At 46.6% G+C, this 27,495-nt stretch overlaps 2 protein-coding genes across 3 annotated transcripts in view; both read left to right on the plus strand.

Moving 5' to 3' along the window:
- Nucleotides 1-2,355: 2,355 nt before the first annotated feature.
- GTF3C6 (general transcription factor IIIC subunit 6) lies at nt 2,356-16,537 on the plus strand. 2 transcript variants are annotated; one of them, XM_075923116.1, is made up of 6 exons: nt 2,356-2,431; nt 7,995-8,075; nt 11,748-11,811; nt 13,160-13,204; nt 13,332-13,442; nt 15,869-16,537. In XM_075923116.1, the coding sequence occupies exons 1-6, from the start codon at nt 2,408-2,410 to the stop codon at nt 16,171-16,173; spliced, it is 630 nt and encodes a 209-aa protein (XP_075779231.1). In that variant the 5' UTR covers nt 2,356-2,407; the 3' UTR covers nt 16,174-16,537. The 2 variants fall into 2 exon arrangements, with proteins under 2 accessions (XP_075779231.1, XP_006123270.3); XM_006123208.4 differs by lacking the exon at nt 2,356-2,431 and adding an exon at nt 4,351-4,503.
- Nucleotides 16,538-23,167: 6,630 nt separating this feature from the next.
- RPF2 (ribosome production factor 2 homolog) overlaps nt 23,168-27,495 on the plus strand; it is a 32,334-nt gene continuing 28,006 nt past the window's right edge. The window contains exons 1-2 of the mRNA XM_006123209.4: nt 23,168-23,328; nt 25,743-25,875. Coding sequence (XP_006123271.2) covers nt 23,306-23,328; nt 25,743-25,875 — 156 coding nt within the window. The 5' untranslated portion in view covers nt 23,168-23,305. The remainder of the gene's footprint in view (nt 23,329-25,742; nt 25,876-27,495) is intronic.

Genomic DNA, 27,495 nt, shown 5'->3' on the forward strand with positions numbered 1-27,495 from the left:
GAAATATGAATTGAAACAAACATTAATATGTACTTTAAAAGCATATACAGTAAATGATAAAATACTTGTACCTGAAAAAGCATGTGAAAATATTTGTATGAACAAAGTCTAGCTTCTCCACACAGCTTTTTTTTTTCTTTTTTGCAACATTGTCAGTGCATCTGTTTCCGTGATGTTGTCCAATCTAATAATTTCAAATTATCAGTTGTAAGCAAGGTATGAATGAGCTCTCCCCTCATAGCTAGTGATGAGCCATAGAGGGAAGGGTGATAGCTTCAGGAACAGACCGTATGTACATGAACATATGCAGGGCTTGACAAACCCTGGTGAGAGCCATTTGCCAGCCCACAATGAGCATGCACAAAGTGCCGGTGAATGGGGCACTTAGAATGACTGGCTGAAATCTACTCGCCACGGGCGAGTAGATTCAGCAGTTTGTCAAGCCCTGAACATACGTATTCTGCCTAGGTATCCAGTAGACAGCGCTGTATTGCCCAAGTGATTAATTTTGGCTGGTCCTAGGTTACAAATAATTTACGGCCTTGTCTACACTGATGTGTTTGGTTGCCAAAAAACAGATTTTGGCGCCAAAAACCTCTGAACATTCATATTACAACAGCATATGGCCATTTTTGGCAACAAAAATCTTCCAGTCCCACAAAAGACTTTTGTCTCTTCCCTTTAATTTACTGTAGATGATCCCACAGTGTGTACTACAATAGGGTTTTTTTTGTGAACTTACTGAACTCCAGTATGCATCCTGCAATGCCTGATTTAGCCACTATGGCCATCACCTTGAATTATGATGCCTTTCAGCCAAGCAATGTCTCAGAAAAAACAGAAGATATATATATATATATAGGCCCTGAAGTTCAAATTAGGAATGGAAAATCCTGTTTAATTAGTTAACTGGTTAACTGATTAATTGGGGCAGATGGGGAGAGGTAATACAGTCCACGTCAGCACAGGGCCTATGCTGGCTGGGCTGGAGCACCTCTACCTGCAGTGAGCCAGGGCTGGACCTGCTGTGGTCAAGGGCTGCTCCAGCACCCCCGACTCTCAACAGGTCCCATGGGGCTGGAGCAACTGTTATTCTACTCAACCTCTATATAACTTTCATAGATGTCTTGCCTTATAAAACACCAATAATTGAGTAGAATGAAGCACTAACAGCAGTAAGGCTGCTATATGATCAGGTCAGAATAGAGTGGAATATATTATGAACAAAGGAAGGTCTGAATTCAACTTTTTCTTTAGTATCAGTAGTGGTTTACCCAATGTTTGTGCTAGGGATGTGAAAGCGTAACCATGTAAATGGTTAACTGATGAGCCAGAGCTAATTGGTAAACATTCATGGTTACACGCAGGCTCCTGGTATGTGCAGGGAGCCTCATAAAAGCCAGGTCCCAGCATGCACTGGCTTCTAGGGAGCCATCTGCTGCCCTGCACAAGCTGGTATACATGGGAAGCAGGCTTAAAAGCCGATTTCCCATGCACATAGGCTCCGGGGGCAGACCCCTGCTGCCCTGCATGTAATCGCTTGACATTTTCAGTGGTTACGCAATTACTTAATTGCAGCCATTTTAACAGCCCTAGTGTGTGCTGTTTCCTGGGATAAAGGCAGTAGGAATTCAGCTCCTGTTACTCCCAGTCAAATAAGCTACAGCTGAGCATTTTTCTCATTTTAAAACATGATTTAAATCTAAAAGAAGGTTGCAAAACATTTTTCTGGTTTTAGGATGGTGCCCTACAATCCGCCTCCCCCTTCGTCCTTACAGCCTCGCCTACTGTATATTGGGCACCTGCTCGCTCCCCCTTTCAATTTCAGGTGGAAAACACCCCTGGAGAGGCAGAGGTAGGAGGCTACTAGAAGTTCTGAAGAGACGTGGGCTGTGTAGCCAGGGAGACAAAGCTGGGCAGGAGCCTGCAGACGTAGGACTTCAATCCACTGGGTAGTAAATGGGTCCGTGATGTTCCTCCTCTAGGCCTCGGGGAGGCAGCTCCGAGCCTGCGCCCAGCCCCGCAGATAAGTTTCCAGCTCAGGCACAAGCCAGCTGCACCCCGCAGCGCTCTAGGGCCGCGTGGCCCTGCGGTGCTGCCTCCCCCGCTCCCGTTACAGCCCGCGCGCTCTCGCCGCCCCGGGACGCTTGACGGGCGCGGCCCCGCCCCACACCTGCCGGCGGCCCCCGCAGATTTGGACTCTGCGCGCGGGGAGCGGGTGCCTGGCGCAGCGCGGGGGCTGCAAGAACCCCCCCCTTCCCCCCGCCGCGCGCAGCTGCCAGAGGATCCCGCGGCTCCGAAGGGGGCGGGGCAGGGCCAGGGATCGCCCCCACCCCTCTGCCCGAATCTAAGATGGCGGCCTCGGGGTCACGTGGTGCGCGCGGAGGCGCCGGTTCCCGACGGGGAAATGGCGGAGGCGGAGGAGGTGGAGGTGAGTTGTCCCGGCAGCCGCGCTGGAACCTGCTGGTGGGCGGCGGCGTTCGGCTGCCTCTGCTGCCCGCGCGAGCTCCTTGGCTGGCGTCCCCCCCGTGGCACGAGGCGAGGCCCCGGCCGACTCGTGGAGGGCGCAGCGGTCACCAGCCAGTAGCAGGGACCTGGGGGTGGATCCTGGCGCCTCTGACACGGGACCCTGACTGGTTGGGACAAGAGGCGACCAAGCGCTGGCACTTCGGCGGCCCCTCCCCCCACTGCTGCTCTTCTTGGCGACCAGGTCCGTTGTGGCCTCCGAGGGAGCAGACCTCCTCGCGGAGCCCCTGCTCCACAATCCAGCCTTGTGCGTGCAGGTGGCGGAGTCTCCCTCGGTGCGCCGGAGGCTGATCCTGGCAGAAACCACCATGGTCGGGGACCTCCTGGACTACGACAGGGGGGACTGGGTGGATCCCCGAGCGCTCGCTCAACACATGGGGCTCTCCACCCCTCGAACCCCCCTGCGCCTACTCCAGGAGGTGAAGGCGGCTTTGTCGCAGCCCGCTCGCGATCTCCTACAGAGAGCCCTGCGAGAGGGAACGCTCCGCCCCTCCCCTCCTGCAAAGCCTCCGTCCCTCTTTATTGGGCCCCTGTCCCGCGGGCCCCCCCGGCCTCCCCACCCTTGGACCCCCAGCCGGCTGCAAAATCTGCAGCCGGTCTGTTTCCGGACCGCGCCCAGGGAACAGCTGTACACGCTCGTGCTCCACGCTTTGCATTTCCCCACCCTCGTGTCCCGCCCCGATACAAAGTGGCGGGACTACCTCAGACCTATAGAGGGTGGGGAACCCCGATGGGCCAGCGTTTATTCGACCTTAATTCCGCGGCCCGTCGGGGACATCAGCTGGCGGCTCCTTCACGGGGCCGTGAGCACGGGCGTGTACTTGGCGCGGTTCACCCCTATCCCTGACACCTGCCCCTTTTGCGGCGTGAGGGAGAACCTGGCGCACGCCTACCTCGAATGCGCCAGGTTGCAGCCCCTATTCCGGCTCCTCCAGAACCTCTTATTGAGGTTCTGGCTGCACTTTTCCCCTCACCTTTTTATTTATGCACACCCAATCCGTGGCCCCACAAAGTCGCGAGACCTCCTCGTCAACCTCCTCCTAGCCCTAGCGAAAGTTGCCATCTTTAATAGCAGGAGGAGGATGCTAGACGAGGGGGTTCTCTGCGACTGTGGGGCCTATTTCCGCTCCTCCCTCGTGTCACGAATCCGGGCAGAGTTCCTCTGGGCGGCGTCCACTGGCTCCATCGACAGCTTTGAGGAGCAGTGGGCGCTGTCCGGGGTTCTCTGCTCGGTGTCCCCATCCGGCTCCCTTATTTTGAACCTTTAGCCCGCACTCCTTGATCCTTTAGTCATTATTTGTCCCAAGTAATCAATTGAACATGGGTCCAGTGTCCCTCCCATAAGGTTGGGGAGGGGCTTTTAGAAGGTGGGCGGGCTCTGCCCGCCCACCATCCCATGCTTTCAAATAGGCCCCACTGCTGCTCATCTCCTGCCCTTGGCCTTGGAGCTGCCCCCCCCCCCCCAAGAGGCTCCTCCTTGCTGTGCAGAGTGAGAGGGAGAAAAGGGGGGAGGCCACAGATGTCAGTGTGTCTGCCCTGCCCCCACTTCTGTACCCCATCTCCGCATAGAGAAGCAGATGGAGGGAGCTTGGCAATGCAAATCTCTGTCACTCTCACATGCTGTGTGTGTGTCCCTCATTCTCACAAAGACCAGCTGTCCTTCATTTTCAGCTCCTGACCTAACACATACCTGGGTGGTTGTCACTTCTTTTACAGCTTGCAAAGTGTGTTATGTTTGGGGTTTTTTTTTAAACTGGTCTGTGCATTTAATGATTTTAATTTCTCTCTTACACTTAAATTTCTTTGAATAGTGAGTTCTCAATTGCCTAGCCTGTCCTGGCTGGAGTAACGATCCCTTTGGAGATTGCTGCTCCTGGAAGTGGCTGGCATCTCCCTGCAGCCCCTGAGAAAGGCAGAGCAGAGGAGACTGCAGACACTACTCCTGCAGCTCCCATTGATCAGTAAAGGAGAACCATGGTCAGTAGAAGCTGTGGGCTCAGTGCCTATAGATGAGGAGTAGCATGTGGTGCCAGGAGCTATTGCTGTACATGCCAGCTGCTTTCAGGAGTAATTCAGGGCCAGGGCAGAAGTAAGCCTGCCTTAACTCCACTGTTCTGTCACCCAGGAGCTGTCTCTGTTAAACAGTGCCCAGCCAGAGCCTGCTTCCTGAATCCCCCTCCTGCCCCAGACGTGAGACCCCCTTGCGCTCAAACTCCTTCCCACAGCTTGTACCCTGAAGCCCTTCCTGGACCCCAGTCCTCCACTCTGGGCTAAGCCCAGAGCCCCTCCCACACTCCAAACCTCTTAGCCCAAGATCAGAGCCTACACCAGCCTGGTGAAAGTGAGCCAGGATGGGGGAGGAAGGGTGATGGAATGAGCAGGGTGAGGGGCGGGAAGGAAGTGGGGCAAGGGTTTTTGGGTTTGAGGTAGATCTTACGTTGCTCTTAAATTGAAAAAGTGATCCTTTGGTTAAAAAGGTTGGAGACCACTTGTGTAGTGGGTATCTGGCCAGGTGGGAAGTGGAGCAGAGCTGGGCACAGTGGGAGAGGGTTGTGTCAATGATAGGGAGTGGCTCTAACTCTATCTTCTAACCATATTTGCACTTGGTGCTGCCTACTTCCCCGCATGGCTGTGGTTGTGCTCCCACCCCATGTCCATTAACCCTTGCTCTATCCGGTGTGGCCTGCAGCACACTGGAGACTGAATGCTAGTATGTTGCTTTGTTGTCAACTAGCCTCTTGGGTTAGTTGGCACAGAGCTGGGCATGGCTTGCTTGCTGCACACTCACAGCTCCCTATGTACGTACTGTCTTATCAGCACCGATTCATAGAAATGAAGGGCTGAAAAGGGTCCTTGAGAGGTCATCCAGTCCAGCCCTCTGTGCTGAGGTAGGACCAGATCCATCGCTTGGTAGGGGGCATGCCCTGCCTCACCTCTTCTACCCCTTCTGTACAGCTGCCCTGCCCCACTCTAACTCTTCCCCCAGCCTCCACCCCCGTTCCATCTCCACACAGCAGTGAAGGAGATGGGCAGTGAAGTGAAGCAGACTGCTGGGTTGTTCTGGCTTCCACCACCACAGTGAGTGCGTGGAGTGGGGCTGACGCCTGCTGCTGCTCTATGCCAAGCTCCCAAGGTAATCCCTATGGTTCCTCTGGGACTTTCAGGTCCCGTGCATAGGACTGTTGAGGCAGAGGCTGGGCAGGTCAATCCGAACTCTATGGATGGGACGGCTCTGGTTAGGGCCAAGTGAACCTAGATCCTCCCTCACAGATGTTTATCTAACCTGTACTTAAAAGCCTCTGCTGAGGGGATTTCACAGCCTCTATTGCAAGTCTATTCCAGAGATTAACTAGTCTTGTCATTAGAAAGTTTTTTCCTGTTAGCTAATCTATATCTCCTTTGCTGCTGATTAAGTCCAGGATTTCTTACATTACCTTAAGTCAGTGGTCCCCCACCTTCTTGGGCTGCTGGGTGCCCGGGGGTGGGGGCCACATGTGCACCGGGTACCCGGGGGCAGCGGCACAAGAATGGCTCGGGCCGGCCCTGGTCACTAGATGGGCTCACATAAATGCCCCGGCGGGTGCCATGGTGAATGTGGAGTACAATTGATCACTGTTTTCTTGTAACCATTTATATATTAGACTTATCAGGGTTCACCACTTCATCTTATTTTTTTCTGGAGCAGGAGTGGGCAATTTTTGATTGGGGGGGGCATCCCAAGATTTTAGAAAGTGGTCAAGGGCTGCTCTCTTATATGATATTAATGGAGGAAATGTGGAGTCTGGGATGGAGATGGAGACAGGTGGTAAGTGGAGTCTGGGATGGAGAAGGTGACTTGAGGTAAGGGATTGGGGTACAGGAGGGTGTGTGGGGTCTGGAACTGAGTTTGAATGAAGGAAGTGGTTGTGACCTAGGGCAGGAAATGGGGGGGTACAGTAGAGGTTGCAGGGGTTTGGGTCCTGACTTAGGGCAGGAGTGGGTTGTGACTTGGGGCAGGTGTTTGGGGTGCAAGGTCTGGAAAAGGGGTATGGCTTCAGGAGGGGAGCAGAGGGTTTGGCTTATGTGGATTAAGGGGCCAGTGGTGGGGGCGGGGAAGGAGGGAGCAGCTGGGGTGCCACAGGCAGGAGACTTACCTGGGTGACTCCTAGCCAGCAACCCAGCACATTTCTCAGGCAGGCTCCTTGCCTGCCCCGCCCCCACATAAACTGCAGGGGCCATGTGTATCGGTGAATAGGTGCCTGAGGGGAGGAGAGAATGCTGCTTTACATGCTGTCTGTTGTTCAAACAGGCAGCTCCCAGTGGCTAGAAACCAACCAATGGGATTATGTTGGGGGAAAGAGCAGCGCAGGAAGCCTCTCCCCCTTGCCCTCAGCTCACATTTGTGAAACACACATGTCCAGCAGCTGCTTTTCTGAGTGATGGGCTGGGGTGGGGCAGCCAGGGAATCTGCCTGAGGCTCCTAGCTATGTCTATGGGCCAGATCAGGTGACTTGGTGGGCTGGATATGATCTGGGTCATATTCCCCACTGCCCCCGGTTCTAGAGTAAACATGCATGGTTTATTTTAAACCGTTCCTCAGAGGTCAAGTTTTCTAAACCTTTTACATTGGTGTTTTGCTTTCACCTTAACTATCCACATCTTTCTTGAAGTGTGGTGCCCAGAACTGGACACAGTACTCCAGCTGAAGCCTCAATAATACCATATAGAGAGGGACAACTATCTCCTGTGTCTTCTATGTGCAAAACATCTTAGAATATGAGCCCTTTTTGCAACAGCGCTGTACAGTTGGCTGTCATTTAATTTGTGAGCTATTACAACCCTGAAACCCTTTTCAGCTGTACTACTACCTACCCATTTATTTCCCATTTTGCAGTTGTACATTTGTTTTTTTCTTCCTAAGTGCAATACTTTCTACTTGCCTTTATTTAACTTCATTTTAGTGATTTCAAACTAATTTTGCAGTTCGTCAGGGGAATTTTGAATTTTTATCTTAGTACAATCTCCGTTTGCAGATGACCCCACTGGTCTGGGACGCCCTGATCAGGCATCATCTGTGGTTTTGCTGCCAGGACCACAGATGTTGCTGGGTCACACAGCCCCAGTGGCTGGGAGCAGGATCTGACTGAGTCTGGTGACATGTAGTTGGGAGTCTTGCTGGTCACTGGGAGCACAACTAGTCTGAGAATGGATCCCAGTGGTTGAGATTGGTAGCAGGGTCAGAGGCTGGGAAATAAATCTGAGAGCAGGATCTAGCAGCCAGGAGGTGCACTGACCTCCCCTTGTCCAGCAAACTCCCTTATTTGAGACCAATATGGTCCTGAGAGAGCCAGACTACGGAGGTCCAGTTGTATTAGTTGAGAGAGTGGTTTGTTTTAATAGCAAAATAATACTTGCATTGGTTAAATTTTTTAAAATGTATTTAGCATTTTAAGTGTATCATGAATGTGCCTTATGTACTTATTTTGCAGGAGCAGTTGGTCATGGTGGAATTGTCAGGAATTATCGATTCAGACTTTCTAGAAAAATGTGAAAACAAATGCAAGGTTTTGGTGAGTTTGACTACAACATATCAGTAAATATGCAAATTTTTATTTTTGTGAACAATGGAGGGCCTCCTTGAACTCGGTTTGTATTAAATATGCAGACTGTGTGGGCAATATATTTCCCATGGTTTGTGCACAGAGCAGTTAGCATCACATTAACATCATATAATGTGAACATATATAAAAAGTTCCCTAAGACCTGTGACTATACTGTTATGGAAAACATAGGATAAAATTTGCAAAAACACCCAAGTGACTTAAAGACCCTACATCAAAGGTGGCTAAGGCTCGTAAGTCTTAGACCCAGACCCATAAAGGATTTAAGTGTTGAACTAACTTTTGAGTAAGGATGTAGGAGTTTAACTCGTTAACCAATAAGCTGAGAATTACCCGTTCTGGTTAATGATGAAACTCCTGCCGAGCCGGGAGGTGCTGAGAGCTTGTGGACCAGCATCCCACTGATCTCATTTAACCATGTAATCAGTTTAATTTTAATTGGCTACATGGTTACTATTTTTTGGAGATTTTACATCCCTATTTTGGATTCTGTTGCCTGATTTTAAGAGATTATTAATTTATATAGTATGGGTTATAGGCTTGCCACTTATTCTTCATAGAAGATAATAAGGTTCTTATCCCAGAATCAGGCTACACAAAATTTGCATGGAGTCTTGGGTGTATAGCAAAGTCAGTCACGCTGAAACAAATGTAGCCTTAAAATTTCTATTGAGAGAAATGACATAGTGAAATAGTAAAATAATCAGTTACAAATGTAATACTATTCAAAAGGTACATATGGTATTAAATAGCTTTAAAGCTTTTGAATATACTCACTCCTGTCCTTGATACATTAAGAACTAACTGACAAAGAACGAAGAAACTTGGAGCTTAGAAATTGAGGAAAAAAAGCTTCGTTGGCATGATGGGTCATCCCTCTGATATGGAATGGGTGCGTTCTTTCCTTGTGGCATACTTGTTAGGTTGACGGACTTTATGAATTTAGGAAGCTCCCAATGCCAACCTGCTTCAATGCATCCTTATGTTAAAGGTCGCAGCCACATCCCTCTGCCTCTGGACTCCCAGCCAGCCCCAGTTGATGCGGTTTTCTGGTGCAGCAACATCTGTGGTCTCGCCAGACCAGAGAGTCCTAGACCAGAGAAGTTGGGCAAATACACTTCCTTGCAATTTCTTGGACAACAACTTGCAAACAAAGCCCATTTTTACCTTAACTTCCTGTGTACTCTCTCTTGGCCCAAAATACTGCCCATTGAGTCCAAATAATTAGCATATGAAGAGCAGCCTATTGCTTTCAGACAACATTTTTCTCTCTAAAGCGGTCTACTCTATTACAAAATTACTATCAAAGGCAAGATTACCTAGTTTTCACTCTTACAGTTGAGTGATTTAATTGATTCTCCTATGTGAGACAAGGGCTAGACAACAGAGCTTGGTATCCTGGAAAAGCTATGCCCAGTCCAAGGAATGTGTCTGCTTTTTTGGAACAATTTCTGAAAAAGCGGAGGCATTCTTTTGCCATCCCTGTTATCCTCATCCTTTGAGGAAGAAGGGATGTGTCAAAAGAGGAAGTTTTTCCAAAATTTGGCCCCATGTAGACGGGCCAAATTTCAGAAAAGCCTCTTTCGAAAGAAAAAGCGGAAAAAGATATGCAAAATGCGTATCTTTTTCCAGCTTTTCTTTGCAGCATAGACCTAGCCAAGGCGTCTTGCTTGTGGAAATGAATGAATGCCCCAGACCCTGATAAGGAAAAGGATGTTTGGCAAAGCTAGAAAGAGATGGAAAATGTCTCTGAACATGTCACTGATGATCAAAATAAATAAGTCAATAAAATTAGTTTTAACTCTCAATTACAATTGACATTGGAGAAACTCAAAAGAAGTTCATACATAATTATGCATCATTCTTGTTCTTCTGAGTACATTTTGTTCTCAGGTCTAACCCAATTTATCTGAGACATGGTACACAAATGACTGACTGGGCTTGTTATTTATATACTGTGTGGCAGGGGTCAGTCTCCCTCCTGAGACCCTGATCACTGTTCTGTCCACTGTCCCACACTTTGAGGGCTGCAGCAGGGCCCTCACCTGCAGAGAGTTTGTCCTTGGGCTTTCCTGGCCCTTAGCATTAAGGATGTTGTATTGGGCTGAAGCCCAGGGCCAGTCACGGCTGACCAGAAAGCCCTCTTCTTGCCCCGAAAGGTGAGGGGTAAGAGAGTCCTCCAACACCCCCTGCTCAACTCCTCATCTCCCCCTGTAGCCTTTAGTAGGTCTGGTGGTTCCTCCTGCTCCTCCACGCTGAGTCTCCTTAACACTGGGTTGTTTTCCTCCTATCCAGGCTCCTTCTCTCGCTCGTCTCCCTCAGGGAGGGTTTTTAAAGAGGCCCTGGGCAACCCCAATCAGCTTCACCTTGCGCTTAGTTGATTTGCAGCCACCCTTTCTCAGCTGCCCCTAATTAGCCAGGATTGCTGCTGTTTCCTCTGCTAGAGCAGCCTCTCTCCCCTCCCCCAAGTCCTTTAACCCGCTCTGTTACAACTGTTGTATATATTCTATTGTTTTCATTCAAACTCATCTGATGAAGTGGGTCTTCTCCATGAAAGCTTATGATCCTGTATATTTTTGTTAGTCTCTATAATCACTTCCCTGTTGACTGACACACACTCAGGGTGTGTCTAGACTACATGGCTCCGTCGACGGAGCCATGTAAAGTAGTTTACTAGACATGGTCAATGAAGCGGGGATTTAAATAATCCTTGCTTCATTAAAATAAAAATGGCCGCCGCGCTGTGCCAACAATCAGCTGATCCGGCACAGCGCGGCAGTCTAGACGCGGCGCAGTCGACAAGGGAAGCTTTTGTCAACCACTCCTGTAAGTCTCGTTTCCATTTCACAAGGCTTACAGGAGCGGTTGACAAAGGCTTCCCTTGTCGACCGCACCGCGTCTAGACTGCCGCGCTGTGCCAAATCAGCTGATTGTCGGCACAGCGCGGCGTCCATTTTTATTTTAATGAAGCAGGATTATTTAAATCCCTGCTTCATTGACTGTTGAGTAAACTACTTTACATGGCTCCGTCAACGGAGCCATGTAGTCTAGACACACCCTCACAGAAATGGGAGGGGAAAAAACACTTAAAAATAAGGAGAAAGTGATTGTAAAACCACAGTAACTTGTAGAAGGAAACAGAAGCCAGACTAATTCTGGAAACCAATTTTAATACCTTTTTAGAAATGTACTTGATGTTCAGTTGATAGCGTTACTTTATTTTCAGAGATCTGCTGTTTGCATATAAATAATAGCCACCCATTGTTGCCAGTGGACTGGTGATGTGCATGTTGCTCTTTAGGTGTTATGATCTCATACATCCGTTCTTTTTCCCTCCTGAACACCTTTCTCATTTGCTTACCTAATTGTTCAAGATGCATTGTATATCTGTTTCATCTAAATCTTGCAGTTTAGAAAACTTTTGAGTTCATACACAAAGGAAACTATTTTTAGTTTGTCCATTTTCTCTCCATAGTCTGTGTCATAGAATAGGTGTGCATTTCATATTGCTTTTTGTCTTGTACTGCATATACTCTTTTTCGCATACCAGTTGTTCTCTATTCTTGCCTTGACTAACTGAAGCATGACTTCAATGTAATTTCTGTTTGTCCTTGTCCATAGGGAATAGACACAGAGAGGCCCATTTTGCAAGTGGACAGATATGTCTTTGCTGGGGAGTATGAAGGTAGGAGGCAATCATATGGATGAAACGTCTCATTTTCAGTGTGACATAAAGACCCCAATCATGAGAATAGTAATAGAAATGTAGCCATCTTAGTCTGGTCTAGCTGAAACAAAAAACCTGACTGTGTAGCACTTTAAAGACTAACAAGATGGTTTATTAGGTGATGATCTTTTGTGAGCCAGACCTATTTCCTCAGATCAAATAGTGGAAGAAAATTGGCATGACCATATATACCAAAGGATACAATCAAAACAATCAACACAAATGAAAAGGACAAATCAAATTTCAGAAAAGGAGGAGGATGGGGGGGGAGGGGTAAAGGTCTGTGAGTTAATGATATTAGAGGTAATAATTGGGGAAGCTATCTTTGTAATGGGTAAGATAATTAGCATCCTTGTTGAGACCTAGGTGTAAAGTGTAAATTTAAGCACCAATGACAGTTCAGAGGTTTCTCTTTCAAGTCTGGTGTTAAAATGTCTTTGAAGCAGGATGCAGGCAGTTAAGTCCTTGAGACAATGCCCTTTCTGGTTGAAATGGCAAGAAACTGTTTTTTCTTTGGGATCCTGTCTAATATCTGTTTTGTGTGCATTGATTCTTTGGCAAAGTGTCTGAGACGTTTGTCCAATATTTGTCCAGAAATATAATTTATGCTATCATGTGCCGACAGTGTCCATCTGCTGTGTACATTGGACAAATGTCTCAGATACTTCACCAAAGAATCAATGTACACAAAACAGATACTAGACAGGATCACAAAGAAAAAACAGTTTCTTGCCATTTCAACCAGAAAGGGGCATTGTCTCAAGGACTTAACTGCCTGCATCCTGCTTCAAAGACATTTTAACACCAGACTTGAAAGAGAATCCTCTGAACTGTCATTGGTGCTTAAATTTACACTTTACACCTAGGTCTCAACAAGGATGCTAATTATCTTACCCATTACAAAGATAGCTTCCCCAATTATCACCTCTAATATCATTAGTTCACAGACCTTTACCTCCCCCCCCTTGATCCCCCTTCTTTTCTGAAATTTGATTTGTCCTTTTCATTTGTGTTCATTGTTTTGATTGTATCCTTTGGTATATATGGTCATGCCAATTTTCTTCCACTATTTGATCTGAGGAAGTGGGTCTGGCCCATGAAAGCTCATCACCTAATAAACCATCTTGTTAGTCTTTAAAGTGCTACATAGTCCTGTTTTTTGTTCCAATCATGGGAGATGCTGATCATCCTCAACTTCCACTGACTTCAGTGGAGGTGGAGAGCACTCTGCTTTTTGAAGTACTGGGACGTTGGCAAATAATCTGTGTTATTTCTCAGCTGAGTCTCCTTTCTTCTCTATATATAGATACTCTTGGAACCTTTGTGGTGTTTGAAGAAAATGCAGAGCCTGGTAAGTGATACATCCTTGTATGTCCTGACTTGTAGCTGAGCTACAGCTGTAAAGTTCAGATAATTTTCATGTTTCAGATGATAGGGATGTTCACTAAAATTACACACTTTTTTTTTCTTTATTGTAGATGCAGAAGGAAACCAAAAACTACAGCTGAAATACAAGTGCCATACAATGAAGAAGCTGAACATGACACGGACACTTCTGTCTGAAAAGAAGGAAGGAGAAGAGAACATAGGTTAGTGCACTTGGTCTTGTATGTTGGGACATGTGAAATCATGCTAGGACTACACCTTATCTTTGATACCAGGCTGGCAACAGAAATTAGTTTACACCCTTGTGCCAGTAAGCATCCAGGGAATTAAAAGGTACAAACTTTCATTCTTAAACAACAAATTAATTTACCTGAAAATATTCATAGCTATTTTTAAAGCTTCCTGTGATTTTTGGCATGAATTAAGTTCTCCTGCACTTGCTTCAGTGGAATTGTATCATTTCATGACAGGGTTAAATATTGCCATTTATCTCTAGGACTGAAGTCAATGCTGATTCTATATTTGGATGTTTATAGTAATACTGCTCTTACTAATATTTTATTCCTGCCTTTTTGCTCATATGCAGGGTTAGGAATAAAGAGCCATTTTAGGCTAAATTTATACATTTTCATTTTAAGATAACTATTTAATACCATAAGGTGTAATCTTGTGAACAATCTAGTCATGAAGATATGACCACAGATGAGATGACTTTTACCCAAAAGATGTAAAATCTCTCCCAACCTAATATTGCATATTGATTAAGAAATCATTCATTTTAAAAATTAGTGCAATATGGTAGCAGGTAGATTGCTTCATTAAAACAACTCCACTATAGGAAATTCTAATTGGACTCAAGCTTCCTTACAAGCAAGTCAGCACTTGTGCATGACAAACACTCAATACTTACACATATCAGTAGCCATATTTTAATTATTGTAAATTGAGAATGTGTAACTTTTGAAGAGTATACTTACATGAGGGAAGAAATAGCAGTCACATCAGTAATGTGTATTTGTAGTACTTTTAATAAAGTGGTCTATGGACTTGCTGTACCACTTTTCATTAGTATTCATTCTTACACCTTTACAGGTGCCATGTTCCATCAAGTTATTTGACTTTCTAAACTTAATTTTACATGGTAGTCTACATTCTGCATCATTAAAATATATTCTCAGGATCTTGAATCATGTGGAAACTGTTTTGGAATTTGCTTAGATGCTGTGTGGCACCTAGATAAAATAGTGTTGGCACAGTACAAAATAAATACTGAAGAATGGTTAATTAATATCTATGTGAATCACTGTTTTGCTGGTATTATAAGTAATTGGAATACCAACCTTTCAATGAAAAGAATTCCATCATCGCCACATTTATAATGCAAGTGGGATTTTCAGTTGTTGTATAAATGTGCTGATTCCATTATAAATAGGAATTGGAAAAGGATTATCTTTTTAAATAATAGCTTTTAATTAACACAGGCACACTTAGATTTAATTAAATAAGACAGTCCTAACTTTCAGGACATCTTCAACAACCATCAAAACTAGTGGTTCAATTCCTGAATGTATAGTGGGACGCAGCCCAGAGATACAACTCTAAATTCTTGAAAGTTGTCATTTTCTTCCCCATTGTTCTTTTGGATTAGGCAAAGAAATGTTCACCTGTACCATTTATTTTTATGTATCACTGCTGTGAAAGAATGGAAAGCTGTTAGATGAACAAACAGAACCAGCATATGAGAAACACAAATCTCAAAGGCCAGTAAATCAACAGAAGGCATCCCTGCTTAGGGGAGAAGGCATCCCTGCTAAGGGGAGAGCAATAGGTACCATAAAAAATTTTATATTACCAAATTTTAGCAGGTGGTGTAATAGTTATGTGTTACACAGCACATGGGAGACGATATCGCAAATCTTGGTAGCTTTCCAGATTGAAAAATACTCAGCAGTAGTAGCTTTTATGTTGGAGGTAGACAGGTTTTGAGTCATCTCTCAGAGGAAATACTGTCTGATTTGAAGAAGCAATAGAGCTAAGGGCGTGTTAGGGACATTGCCCAGCTAGAAGGACAAAAGTTCTTATATATGGTTCTCAAGTGCAAAGCAAATGAAAATGGCTGATTAGAAATCATCTATCTGATGGGGATTTTGAAAATCCTCCCTCCCTCAGTTCTAAGAAAAAATGTTATATTGGAGACAAACTCCAGTATGAGTAAGTAAGCAAGCAAATAAATTTACCTCCTTGAAGCAATATAGTATAAAAGACAGTGAAACTTAAGCTGCTGTTTTTCATAACTAAGCATTTTTCTCAGTTCAGTATACGAGGATCATGGTGAAAACTGGTCTGTTTTAAACAGCAGAAGGAAACAAGGACATCTGAAGGGGATTTTACTGTCTCTAGTTTTGAAAATGGGTCCTAAGAAGTTTGCTTTCTTTCCCTCCTCAGGTCTTTTTGTAGCAGAAGCTTATGGCACACTTCTCATATGTAATATTGGTGGTTGCTTCAAACAACATTACCTTTGTTTTCATATTTCTAATTATTGTTTGAAATTAAAAGAATCAACTTGTGAAAATAAAAAAAATGCCTTGCTGTAAAATTTTTCCTCCTCTTGTTTCTTTTTTCTGACCAGGTGGTGTGGAGTGGTTACAGATCAAAGACAAAGATTTCTCATACAACAGACCTAATATGATTTGTAATTTTCTGCATCAAAAAGAAGATTCTGAGGAGACAGCACAGGCCCAGGACAAACTGGCAGATGAGTCAGAGGGAGAGGTCAGTGACAAAGGGAACTCTGACCTGAGTTATGAACTGGAGAAACAGCATATCATGGACATGGATGACTCTGTCTCTCTCCTTGGTAGCCCTGCCTCTGAAGCAGAGAACTCTCCTTCAGGAATTGCCCAGGACATTACCTTAGATGATGCTCCTAGTTGATATCATGTCTGCATCATCAAGAAGTGATGATTAATGGAATTAGTTAATACCATGAACCATATTATAAAAGTCCCCTCAACCTGATTTCCACTTTATCTGAGTAATTAATAGTGAGTGCAAAACAGCACCCACAAATTTGGAAGCCATTTTTAGGTCTTGAATGTGATGATTTTAGTCTCCACCTCTGTTAAATATGCATGCCTCTCCAGCATCTGGCCTCTTGAGTTGAAGAACAGAAATAAATGACTAAATGAGAAGGAGACACCACAAGAAAAACTGATACATTGCACATCCATAATTATTAGTAAAATATTTTCTTTAAGATATCTGTTGCAAAATAAAGTCATGACATTTTCTGTTATGATTTCAGCTTGGAAATTCATGTCCTTGCCCCTGTGCATGTTCCTTTCAGGTAAAGCTATACAAGTGACCTTTTGATAAGATTCGTTGGCACCCTACAAAACACATCTGATTTGTGTTTGGTAGCCTCTTTCTTTCCTCCTCCAATTCCATATGGACCCCAATAGGAGACCACTTCTGGTCAGAATGTTTTAATCAGCAGTTAGTTTGCAGAGTGATCTAGGAGTGTTTTTTCAACAAATGGCAGAATGCATTTTTGGTTTTTTTGTAACATCTCACTGAGTTGAATAGAATCTCACCCCTTTTTTGTCCATTTTGCACCAGTGATTCATTGATATACAGGCAGTCCCTGATTTACGCGGATCCGCACTTACGAAAGGGGCTCTCTCGCCCTGGACCTTGCAGACAGCGGGACCGCCCAGAGCGCAGTGGTCCCGCCACCTCGACCTCCGGGGCGAGAAAAGCTGCTCCGGGTGCCCCTAGTCTGCTGGGGACCGTCTCCAGCAGACCAGGGACACCTGGAGCAAAGCTGGGGAGGCGTGGCACCCCGCCGCCGCTGCAGCTTTGCTCCCTGTGTCCCTGGTCTGCTGGGAGGGTGGGGCGCAGCTAGTATGTAAGTCGGAACTGTATGTAATTTGTATGTAAGTCGGAACTGGCTCGAGATTCAGCAGCTGTTGAAACTGATCAGTGGCTGATTTCAGGAAGCTGGGGGCAGAGCAATTCTGCCTCCAGCTTTCTGTAGTCAGCCCCTGGTCAGTTTCAGCAGCAGCGGCTGAATCTGGAGCCAGTTCCGACTTACATACAAATTCAACTTAAGAACAAACCTATAGTCCCTATCTTGTACGTAACCGGGGGACTGCCTGTACACTGAACTTTGTATATGGTACTGCTAAAGGGACACTAATCAGCTTCAAAACTTCTAAGTTGAAAATTAAAAATGGCACAACTTTAACCATATTCTGAATATTTTTAAATATTTTAAAAGCACTTTCAGGATTTTTTTTTTTTTTTGCTCCCCTATTTGATTAACTGTTATCAGTTTCTTTCTTACTGTTTGAAGGAAACTGAATTTAATAGTACATTTTGTACAGCAGTGGTACAACCTATTTTATACTGCGGACTGGAAAACTCATTCAAAAACTTTTGGTTGACCAGTATAGAAACATTTTAGTTGCATATTTGAATATTCACTGTGGTAATTAATTTTAAGAGGTCACGTGTTGTCTTACAATGCATCTGTACGCACAAAATACATGTTGTTAACACTTTTTTATGATTATTTCCCCCCAAAATCATACACAACACATCGCTAGCTACCCAAAGTATTTTATTGCCTTCACTGTTAAAAATCATACATAAGATACCACTACTTAGTCTAGCTACATAAAATGAAAATGTACGACTTACTGATGAGATCACATCAGTGGGATTGTTGGGCTTATTCGCCCAACACAAGCAAGTCATATGAGGCATCATGTTTGACAGCGAGACTTGCAGTGTGTTTCTCATGTCAAGCCTATTGCAATGTCTGTTCTTGGTGGTAGTCAGTGAACAGAAACCTGTTTCATAAAGTTATGTAGACGGAAATGGCTGTAAGATCTTGAAAGCTAGGGTGCTAAGTTCAGGATAGTCACCTTTTGTTTTAATCCAGAGGGATGATGGAGACGAGGATACGTTAAACAAAGTTTTAAGTCCTCCATCACATGCCAGTTCAGTCAACTGATCCTCTTGCAGCAGTGGCAGGACTCCTTGTTGGCAGGAAGAAATGGATCGCGAGTCCATTCTTTCCTGGCTCTTGGATCTTTTGAATTTGGGAAATATTGTTGAAATGCACCCAAGAGTGACTTCCGGTGCTCACTTATTAACTTGAAAAGTCCAATACCTTCTCCTGAAAAAAACTCACAAAAATATTAAACATATCAAAAATTCCCCTATCCACATGTTTCCCCCAGGTTTCCATCTTGGTTTTGAAGGCTGTGATTTTATCTGCCATTTTAAAAATGGATGCCATTATCCCTTGCAGCGAGAGTGTGCAGTGAATATGTTGCTCAAATACGCAAGTTTAGCAAGCCAGATCTTGTCATTAAAATATGCAGTCAATAGTGACTTTTTATCTGTGAGAAACCTCTGCAGCTGTTTTCTTAACTTAGGGTATGTCTAAACTACATGCCTCTGTCGGCAGAGGCATGTAGATTTGTTTGTTCAGCAAAGGCAAATGAAGCTGTGATTTAAATGATCGCAGCTTCATTTACATGGCTGCCGCGCTGAGCTGACAAACAGCTGATCAGCTGTTTGTCGGCTCGTGCGCTAGTCTAGACGTTCCCCCTGTCGACATCAAAGCCCTTTGTCGGCAGCCCCGGTAAACCTCATTCCACGAGGAATAACGGGGCTGCCGACAAAGGGCTTTGATGTCTACAGGGGGAACGTCCACACTAGCGCGCGAGCCGACAAACAGCTGATCAGCTGTTTGTCGGCTCAGCGCGGCAGCCATGTAAATGTAAATGAAGCCGCAATCATTTAAATCGTGGCTTCATTTGCCTTTGCTGATCTGTCTAATCTACATGCCTCTGCTGACAGAGGCATGTAGTCTAGACCCAGCCTTAGACTCTGGTCAGGGCTTTCCCCCTTAACAGCCAAAGAACTTCTGTATGTGGGAGAAGTTGCTTATGTTCGGCATCCATATCCTTGCACAGCGATTCAAATAAATATGAATTTAGTGGATGCATTTTGATATAATTAACTATACAAATCATGTCATTCAGAACATCAAGAAGTTCAGGACAAAGTTTTCATCTTGCCAACATTTTTTGATGAGTGACAGAGTGGGTAGACTTACATTCAGGCGCCACTTGTTACCCTGGTCATGAAACCAGAAAGCCTTCCAGTCATTGCAGCAGAGCCATTTGTATGAACCCTAACACAATAAGTCCCGTTAAGCCTGCCTGAAGTATAACTGTCCAAAATGCTGAAGATTTCTGCCAGTGTTGTGTTGATAGGCAGGGGAAGCGCCTGCAGTAAATCCTCAGGCACATCATCTTCAAAACATAGCGCACACACACTAACAGCATTGCCTTGTTTTCAATATCTGTTCATTCCTCCACTTGAATTGAAAACCATGTAGATCCATTTATCCTCTCCAGCAACTGCTCCTCCATTTCCTCAGCTATTTTGTCAATCCTCTTGACAAGAGTTGTCGGAAAGAGGAACTTTCCTACTTTGCAAGCTGCCATTTCCCCAAACAGCTCATGGCAGATATCTTTTGCAGCATGAAGAATCAGGTTTTTGCCAATAGTAAAAGGCTTTTTGGCTTTGGCAATTCAGTGAGCTACTAGAAATGATGCCTTCAAAGCAGCCACGTTTGAGGGCACACGTGGTATCACAAAATAATTGTTTTTGCCTTCAAATTTGCTTTTTTTTCTGTTAAAAAAAATCAACCGGTTTTTCTTTGAGAGCAGGATGTTTAGACTCGAAGTGCCAAATTATCTTTGAAGGCTTCATTGTTTTGTTGGACAGCATTTTGGCACATATAAACACATGGTGCTTTTGGATCCTGTGAATCACCACACGCAATAAAACCATACTTTAAATACAAGGAGTCGTACTTGCAATTGAACATTACTCTTTTTTGTTTTTTCACATTTTCTTGGCATTGTATATCCTGATTGTACGTAGAGTCTACAATATTCTCTTTATCATTTGAAAAGTCATTGTCTTTTTTCGCAGAAACACTCTTTCCAAAAAAGGAATCCATGGAAGTTTGCTTGATCATCTTTTAGCCATTGTATTTGACAGAAGTGACTAGACACAGTTACCAGTATTGGCAGCTGGGAACCAAAGCCATATTTCTCCACTTTCCCCCACTGGTGAATGTGGTCAAGGCATGCCAGACCCTTGATAGTCCCTTGATCCTTTGGGTGGTCCTGGTCTCTTGTCCTGCCTGCCTGTTTGGGGAGCACATGGTCTCTCAAATTCTCCCCCCCCCCCCTGTGCACTTCCAGCGTGTGTCAGTAAGACTCACCAGCCATCTATTCATATCCATTTGTTCTTGTCGACATTGGTCTAGTTTTCCTTTAATGCATGTGGCCACACAGGAGGCCACCAAGGGCCCACAAGTGTGCATGCTGCACTCAAGGGTGTGGGGTGAGATGGCAAGTGGTGATTTGGAAGCTTGGGGTGATGACTCCTCCAGCTCTGAGGGTTTGGTACAGCAAGAGAGGTGACACCACTGCTGTTGCTGGGAAGACGTGTTGATACTGCTGAGGAGAAGCACACAGCTTGAGCTCCAGAACTGCTACAGCCAGAGAGGCACCTCTCCTGTGGCCCCAACCTCAGTGCTGCTGCAGCAGGAAGAGACACTTTCCCCAGTCCAGGTGCTGATGCAAGGAGAGAGGGGTGAGGAAAATTCTTTCTCCTCACCACAGCTCTGGAGCAGCCAACACCACAGACTTCTCATCCTGGCTCTCCCCCAGAGCCTGCACCTCCAGCCAGAACCTTCGCATTCAACCTTCTGTCTGAGTCCTGAGCCTTCTCCCACATGCTGAATCTCTTGGCCCCTACCCTCCTACACATGTTATCTCCATATTAGTGCACATAAAAAATGTATTATGCCCATGGACTGGGGAAAATAGAGGGAAAATTGACATTGGCACTTAAATAATTATTTTATGAGTCCTGGGCTATGTCTACACTGGAGGCTTCTTGCACAAGCACATCTTGCGCAAGGGTTCTTCTGTAAGAACTCCTGCACAAGAAAACGTCCACACTGCCGTGTGTAAGATGTGCTTTTGCACAAGAGCACCCATGGCAGTGTGGATGCTTTCTTGCACAAGAAAGCTCTGATGGCCATTTTAGCCATAAGGCTTCCTTGCGCAATAATCCCTGCAGAGTGTCAACACTGCCCTCTTGCACAAGAGCTCCTGTGCAAGAGGGCTTACACCTGATAAAAAAGAGCATAGCACTTGTGCAAGATGCCCTCTCTTACCACACCATACTGTAAATTTCCTTGCGCAAGAGCAGGCGGGCAGTGTGGATGCTCTGCAGAGTGTAGACATAGCCATGGAGTGCTCTTCTCCTCTGAGTGATGGGACTGGGAGTGGGGGAGCACAGTGGGATGGGGATGGGTCATTTCCACTTCTTGCTTGCCACAGTGATTTTGGGAGGTGGGGGGGCTGAGCCTTGCTGCTTCCTGCTAATCCCCCAGGTTGTGTTGGTCAGGGGAAGGGGCTTGAGAAAAAGGGTGCAATGGGTGTGGGAGAGGGTGGAGCAGGGGTGGGCACTGGCGAAGGGAAGGGTACAGCCATGGGGTCTTAGACAAGGTGGTGAGACAATGTCTTGTATTGGATCAAACCTGTTGGTGAAAGAGACAAGTGTTTGCGCTATGCCCCCATGAGGATGAGCTCTATGTAGCTCAGAGACCTTTTACCACCACAAGTTGTTCTAATTAGGGATGTTAGATAACATTTATTTTAGTAATTGTGTAGCTGCAAAAACTGTATTGGTTACACTGTTACTAAAATACTACTCGGGGACAGGGATAGCAGCCAGTGCACTCCAGACCCCACTCCTGGGGAGCCCCCTACTGCCCAGCACTGTTGCCTCTATATCAGAGGCAGCAGCATGGGGTGGCAGCAGCTTGTCCATGGGGAACTCAAGTTCTAGAGTTGTCAGGTATTGACCCGGACAGTGCGGTATTTTCGCCTCCTGTCTGGTAAAAAAATTCAGAAAATACCAGACACCTAAAATGTCCAGTATTTTTTAGTTTTTTCCCCCTGCCAGGAGGCAAAAATATCAGACACCTGGCAACCCCACAACACACTCAGCAACTGGGTCCAGCCCCCGGCCCCTTGCTTACCTGGTTCTGCAGGGAAGCTGCTTTCTGGCTTGACCAAGAAAACAAGATGGCCACCAGCTAAAAGCCTAAAGACCTGCGCAAGGGCCTTCCCTGGGTCTTAAAGCTCAACCGCTCCCCTCTTCCTATCCCTAGTCTGACTCTGCACTCACTTAAAGGGGCCATGCTGTTTTAATGCTGTTTTATTTTATGTGTTTATTTGCTTAATAACTCTTGGGGGTCTCCCCCCTTTTTTTCCCTGAACATAATTTTTTCCCCGGTGTTTTGGTTTTTTGGGGGGGGGGTATTTTTGGGTTAAACCATCTACCAAGTCCCCCCTGGACAGCTCTGCCCCCGCCCCACTGCTGCCTCTGCTACAGGGGCGGGGGCGGGCAGGTCGGTGGCTCCGTGAGAGCGAACAGAGCAGGAAAGTCCCGCGCTCCCGCCTGCCCCTCCCTGCAGCGGGCTCGCGGGGATCTGGCTTTTGAGATGACCGCCCCTTGCTGCCTCTGATGGAGCCCGGGCGTGCACGGGGCAGGCGTGTGGATTAACCGCCACGCCCAGCTGAGCAGCAAATCGCTCGCTCGACTGGCCGCTAACACCCTCCTGCCGACAACGGGTACGAGCTGCCTCGCCCACCTTGGCCGCGACTGGGCCTGCAACGCCACTGCCGCGGCTAGGGGGCGCTGTGGCACGGCACCAGCCAGCCCGGAACGCTCATTTTTGTGAATTTTGTCCCTACTGCGTCTCCGGCCCCGTCTCTCACCGGCCACCGTAGTTTTTCTGACCGTCGTTTCGCTCGGAGAGTAGCCCACTGCTGCAAATACTACTGCGCATGCTCAGTCGGCCCGCGCACGCGACCTGGCGGCGGATGTGATATCATGACGCAGAGAAGGGACGTCTCCGGCCGCGTGGGGCGCGCGTCACTCTCTGTTGCCGGCGGAGATGGAGGCGCTGGACCGGGTGGTGTAAGTGGCGGCTCCGGTGCGCGCGGTAGCTCGGGGCGGGGGAGTCGCTGACCGCGCGCTGCGGCCGCATCTCCCTGCTGCCCCCAGCGGGCCTTGCCCGGGCGCGGAACAGCCCCCTGCCCCCGCCCTCTGCCGGTCCCAGCACGTGTCTCCCCCGGGCGGCGGAGCGGAGCCTGGAGCGCTGGGTCGGGCAGGGCGCTGTGGCTGGGGACTTCCTTGCCTTGCCTCAGTTTCTCCTCACGTGATCTCCCTCCTCCGCTACAACCCGCAGCCCTCACAGTTTCAGGGACCAGCGTGGACAGGAAGGGGCGCGGGCGCATTTACACATTGACCGATAACCCCGGGCTCGTCCCTTGGCTCTGTACCTGCGGGGTAGGTCCCCCACTGCTGTTTCTGAGAGGCAGCAGTGAGGGGAAAGGCAGGGGCTGGTACAAATGGGAAGCCCACTCCTTGCATGTATGGGCTCCTGTGGAGCCCCCCCCTTTTGCTTCCTGGGGTGGGGGCAGGCCTGGAGTCAGTGCTTGCCAGAAGCACTAGTGGTGATAGTTACAGCCATGAGCAGAGACAAGATGGGCATCCACGTCTGCAAGAACTAATAGAGTCCTGCAGTGATATAAAAAGATGGGTCTGCATTCAGTCCATATCCACCAGGCTCAACTCATTATACATCCTTGATCCGGAATTTTACTTGCATCTGCACAGAAAGCCACTTGGAGGGAAGGGAGCACAGATGAGTAAGGGGGGGGGGTATAGGTCAGGGTGAGGGACAGAGATGTAATAGTGCGGTTGATTAGTCAATAAGCAAAATCTTAGAGGTTACTGATTTAGACTACACACATTTCCTCCTTCCTCCCTTGCAGGTAAATTTTTTAGCAGGCTGGCCAGCAGGCCGTCTCAATCCTGAATCACGCCTGACCTGGGACCTACTCCCACTGTGGCTCTGCACTTAAAGTGCATTAGGAGCCAGGTGGGCGGGCAGGCAGCCCAGCTCAGGCTTGTGCCAGTTCTGGAAGTTCAATTACCCACCCCCCCTTCCCACTGGGGCTTCTGCCAGCCCCTGCTGCTACCTCTATTAGAGGAAGCAGCGTAGGGTGACAGGCAGCCAGTCCGCAAAGAGAGATGGTTTTTAAACTGGCTCCTGTTGTAGACCAACTCCTGTCTGACACTCTGTGCTGCTGCCTCTGATACAGAGGCAGCAGCACTTAGTAGCAAGGGGCTCCTCAGGAGTGGGGTTGGAGCATACTGGCTGCCAGCCCTGCTGCTGAGGACTATAGAATAGTTGAGTAACTGACAAGAATTCATGAGGTTAATCGACTATTCAATTAATCCATGGTTAACAACCCTAGTGAGTGACAGAGGAAAGGGAGCAGATTTGCATTGTGTGCTGCTGGGGCTTTGGGAGTGATGGCACCCAGCAGCAGCAGCTTCCATCAGATCACAGCAGGGCAGAGGGGTACTGCCTTGGGGCCCTGCCTTCTCCAATTCCCATGGCAGAGGGAGGACCCTGCTGCCCAGGAAGGAACTGACTGGCGTCCAAGGTGCTTCCTCATGACGAATCAGGCCCAGCCTCCCAGAGCTGGGCCCTTCCTACTCAGAGCAGGGCAGTTTGCTACTTTGCTAGGATTCTCTCCTTCCCCACACATGCTCCCAGCTGCACTAGCTGGCAGCAAAGAATAGTGTGGGGGGCAGGCAGCATGTGTCCCCAAAGCGAAGCAAGTCAGTGCTCACCAGGTGTGGGGGAGTGCAGGGCAAAGCTGGCACTTGGTCTCTCTTGCAGGGAGATTTAGGAGCTTATTGTGTTCCTTCCCCATCCGCAGTGCAGGGGCCTGCCTGCCGCCCCCCCTCCATCTGGTGGCCTGGCAGAGGTGGGGGAGACGACTCCTGAGCGGTATCCGCTTCACTTCTGTGGCCTATTTAAAAGGAACAGTGGAGTGGATATACTTCAGTGGTGATAGAGACCAATGATGATACATCATAAAGTAGCAGAGAAATGCCAAGCATAACTTGAACCTCTTAGTTTGCCTTTAGGGTGCAATTCATGAGCTCTTAAAGGGATCTCCTTTAGTCTTCATAAGCCAGTGTGTTTAGGGACGTGATGCAGGGTTTTGGTGTGAAGGGGAACCACCAGGACTTCAGCTAGGATGTGGAAACAAAGCCACATCTTACAGTTCCCTCAGAAGAACTCAGGAAATTAAACATTTAAAGCTGAGATTTATTTTCAGTTTCAGTAGGATTTTTTTTGGGGGGGAGGGAAGGATCCCATAGAGCATTTTCTTTAACTTCTTTGGGATTGTTTTGTATAGCGCTTGTTCATACTTCTGTTTTATTGACAGGACATCAACAATTAGTGATTGTTTCAAGCAAAGTCAATATGTTTTGTTTAAGTTAACTTTGTAATTAATTTCTCCTTGTAGAAAGCCTAAAACTAAGAGGGCCAAAAGGTTTCTTGAAAAGAGAGAACCCAAGCTCACTGAAAATACAAAAAATGCCATCCTCATAAAAGGTGGAAATGCAAACTTAACAGTGACTGAAGCACTTAAAGATATTGTAAGTATATTGGTTGGAAATACATGAACTGAAATAACTTTTAACATAGACTGTATATGAGGAGTAGGGATATGAAAGTGTAAACGTGTACAAGGTTAACCAATGAACCTGAGCTCGTCAGTTAACCTTCACAGTTACATGCGGTTCCTCTTTTCTGTTCCTCTCCCTCGTGCATTGCTGCTGCCTCTTTATCACTGTATCAGAGACAGCAGCATGGGGTGACAGGCAGGAGCCGGTGTGCAAGGGGATCCAGCTCCTGAGCAGCAGTACGGTGGTGGGGGGAGAAAGAGGACAGGCAGGAGCCAGTATGCCCAGAGCAAACACACCTCAGTGTGTAGATGTGTAACCTCCCTGATCTGTCATCATTGGGACCTGACCAATCCCAAATGAGGGAATTTGCTGGACCAGGGATGCTCTCCGACCATTAGCCACTAAGCCCCTTGCCTGTAGCCAGTTCCCTGGGTGGCACAGACTTGGGCTTCAGCCCGTGTATCTGGGGTCAGCTGCAGGGCTCTGACCCCAGCCCTGTGCTCCAGGAGGACACTGCAGGGCTCCAGCCTGGCCCTACACCCCAAGAGGCTTCCAGGTAACTCCAGCCCCAAGCTGCTGCAGAACTCCAGCCCCGTGTTGTCGTGGGGCTCCAACTCCAGTCCCATGCTTCAGGAGGCTGCCGGGGACTCTGGCCCTGACTCCCCACTTTGTAGTGCAGGAGAAACCACCACAATCTCTAGTAAATTATTTTAATAGTTAATTACCTTCCTCACAATCAAAAATGTATGTCTCATTTCTTATCTAGTTTCAACTTCCAGACATGGTTATCTCTATTGAAATGAAAAGATGATTATTACATATTTGCTCCCCATGCAAAACTTTTTTTAGACTAATCAAGTCACTCCTTATCCTTCTCTTTATTAAACTAAAAGGCAGACTTAAAGGCTTTCAGTCACTTTAAGGCATGTTTTTGAATCCTTTAATCATTCTTGTGGCTCTTCTCTGAACCCTGTTCTTGAATTGAGGGCACACGAATTGGACACAGTATTCAAGCAGTAATCACACCAGTGCCAAATATAGAGGTAAAACGCCCCTCTTGTCTTCAAGAGTCTCCTGTTTATTCTGCTTAGTACTCACTAACACGTTTGTAATAATCTTGCTGTGTCTTTAGGTCCAGGCTTTTAGAAGAGCTAATTAAAAAAAAGTTGTTAAAGTATCTGTAAAAGGTCCTAAATAATTAACAAGGGTCAAATACAAATACACTTCAAAATAAAATCTTTTCAAATAAATTGATTTACTTGTCAAAACTTGATTTGGTGGTCAGATATATCTCCCAACAGTTAATGCCATCAGACACCTTTAAAATATTGAAAAAAATACTGTTGTATGAGTATATTGTCCCTCTGCTGTTGTAGGGAAGTGCTAAACTTTGACCTTAGGACTAATTGGGTTTAAAACATTTTGTTGTGTAAACTTTCCCTAACATGTATTACTAATATGGGAGTTTGATAATGCTCTGCCTTTCTGTAATGCCTTTCATTTCAAGATCTCAATGTTTAAAGAAAACAGTTTACTTACAGGTGTTAAGTTTAGGTTTAATCCCCCTTGAACAGATGGAAAACTGCATGG

Source organism: Pelodiscus sinensis, chromosome 3, assembly GCF_049634645.1.
Source record: "Pelodiscus sinensis isolate JC-2024 chromosome 3, ASM4963464v1, whole genome shotgun sequence".
In the NCBI taxonomy this organism is placed as follows: Eukaryota; Metazoa; Chordata; order Testudines; family Trionychidae; genus Pelodiscus; species Pelodiscus sinensis.

Excerpts from the sequence above, each read along its gene's own strand:
- GTF3C6 (XM_075923116.1), top strand. The coding sequence starts at position 2,408 with ATGGCGGAGGCGGAGGAGGTGGAG. Across the intron at positions 8,076-11,747 it reads AAAACAAATGCAAGGTTTTG|GGAATAGACACAGAGAGGCC; the intron begins GTGAGTTTGACT and ends CCTTGTCCATAG. Across the intron at positions 13,443-15,868 it reads GGAAGGAGAAGAGAACATAG|GTGGTGTGGAGTGGTTACAG; the intron begins GTTAGTGCACTT and ends TTTTCTGACCAG.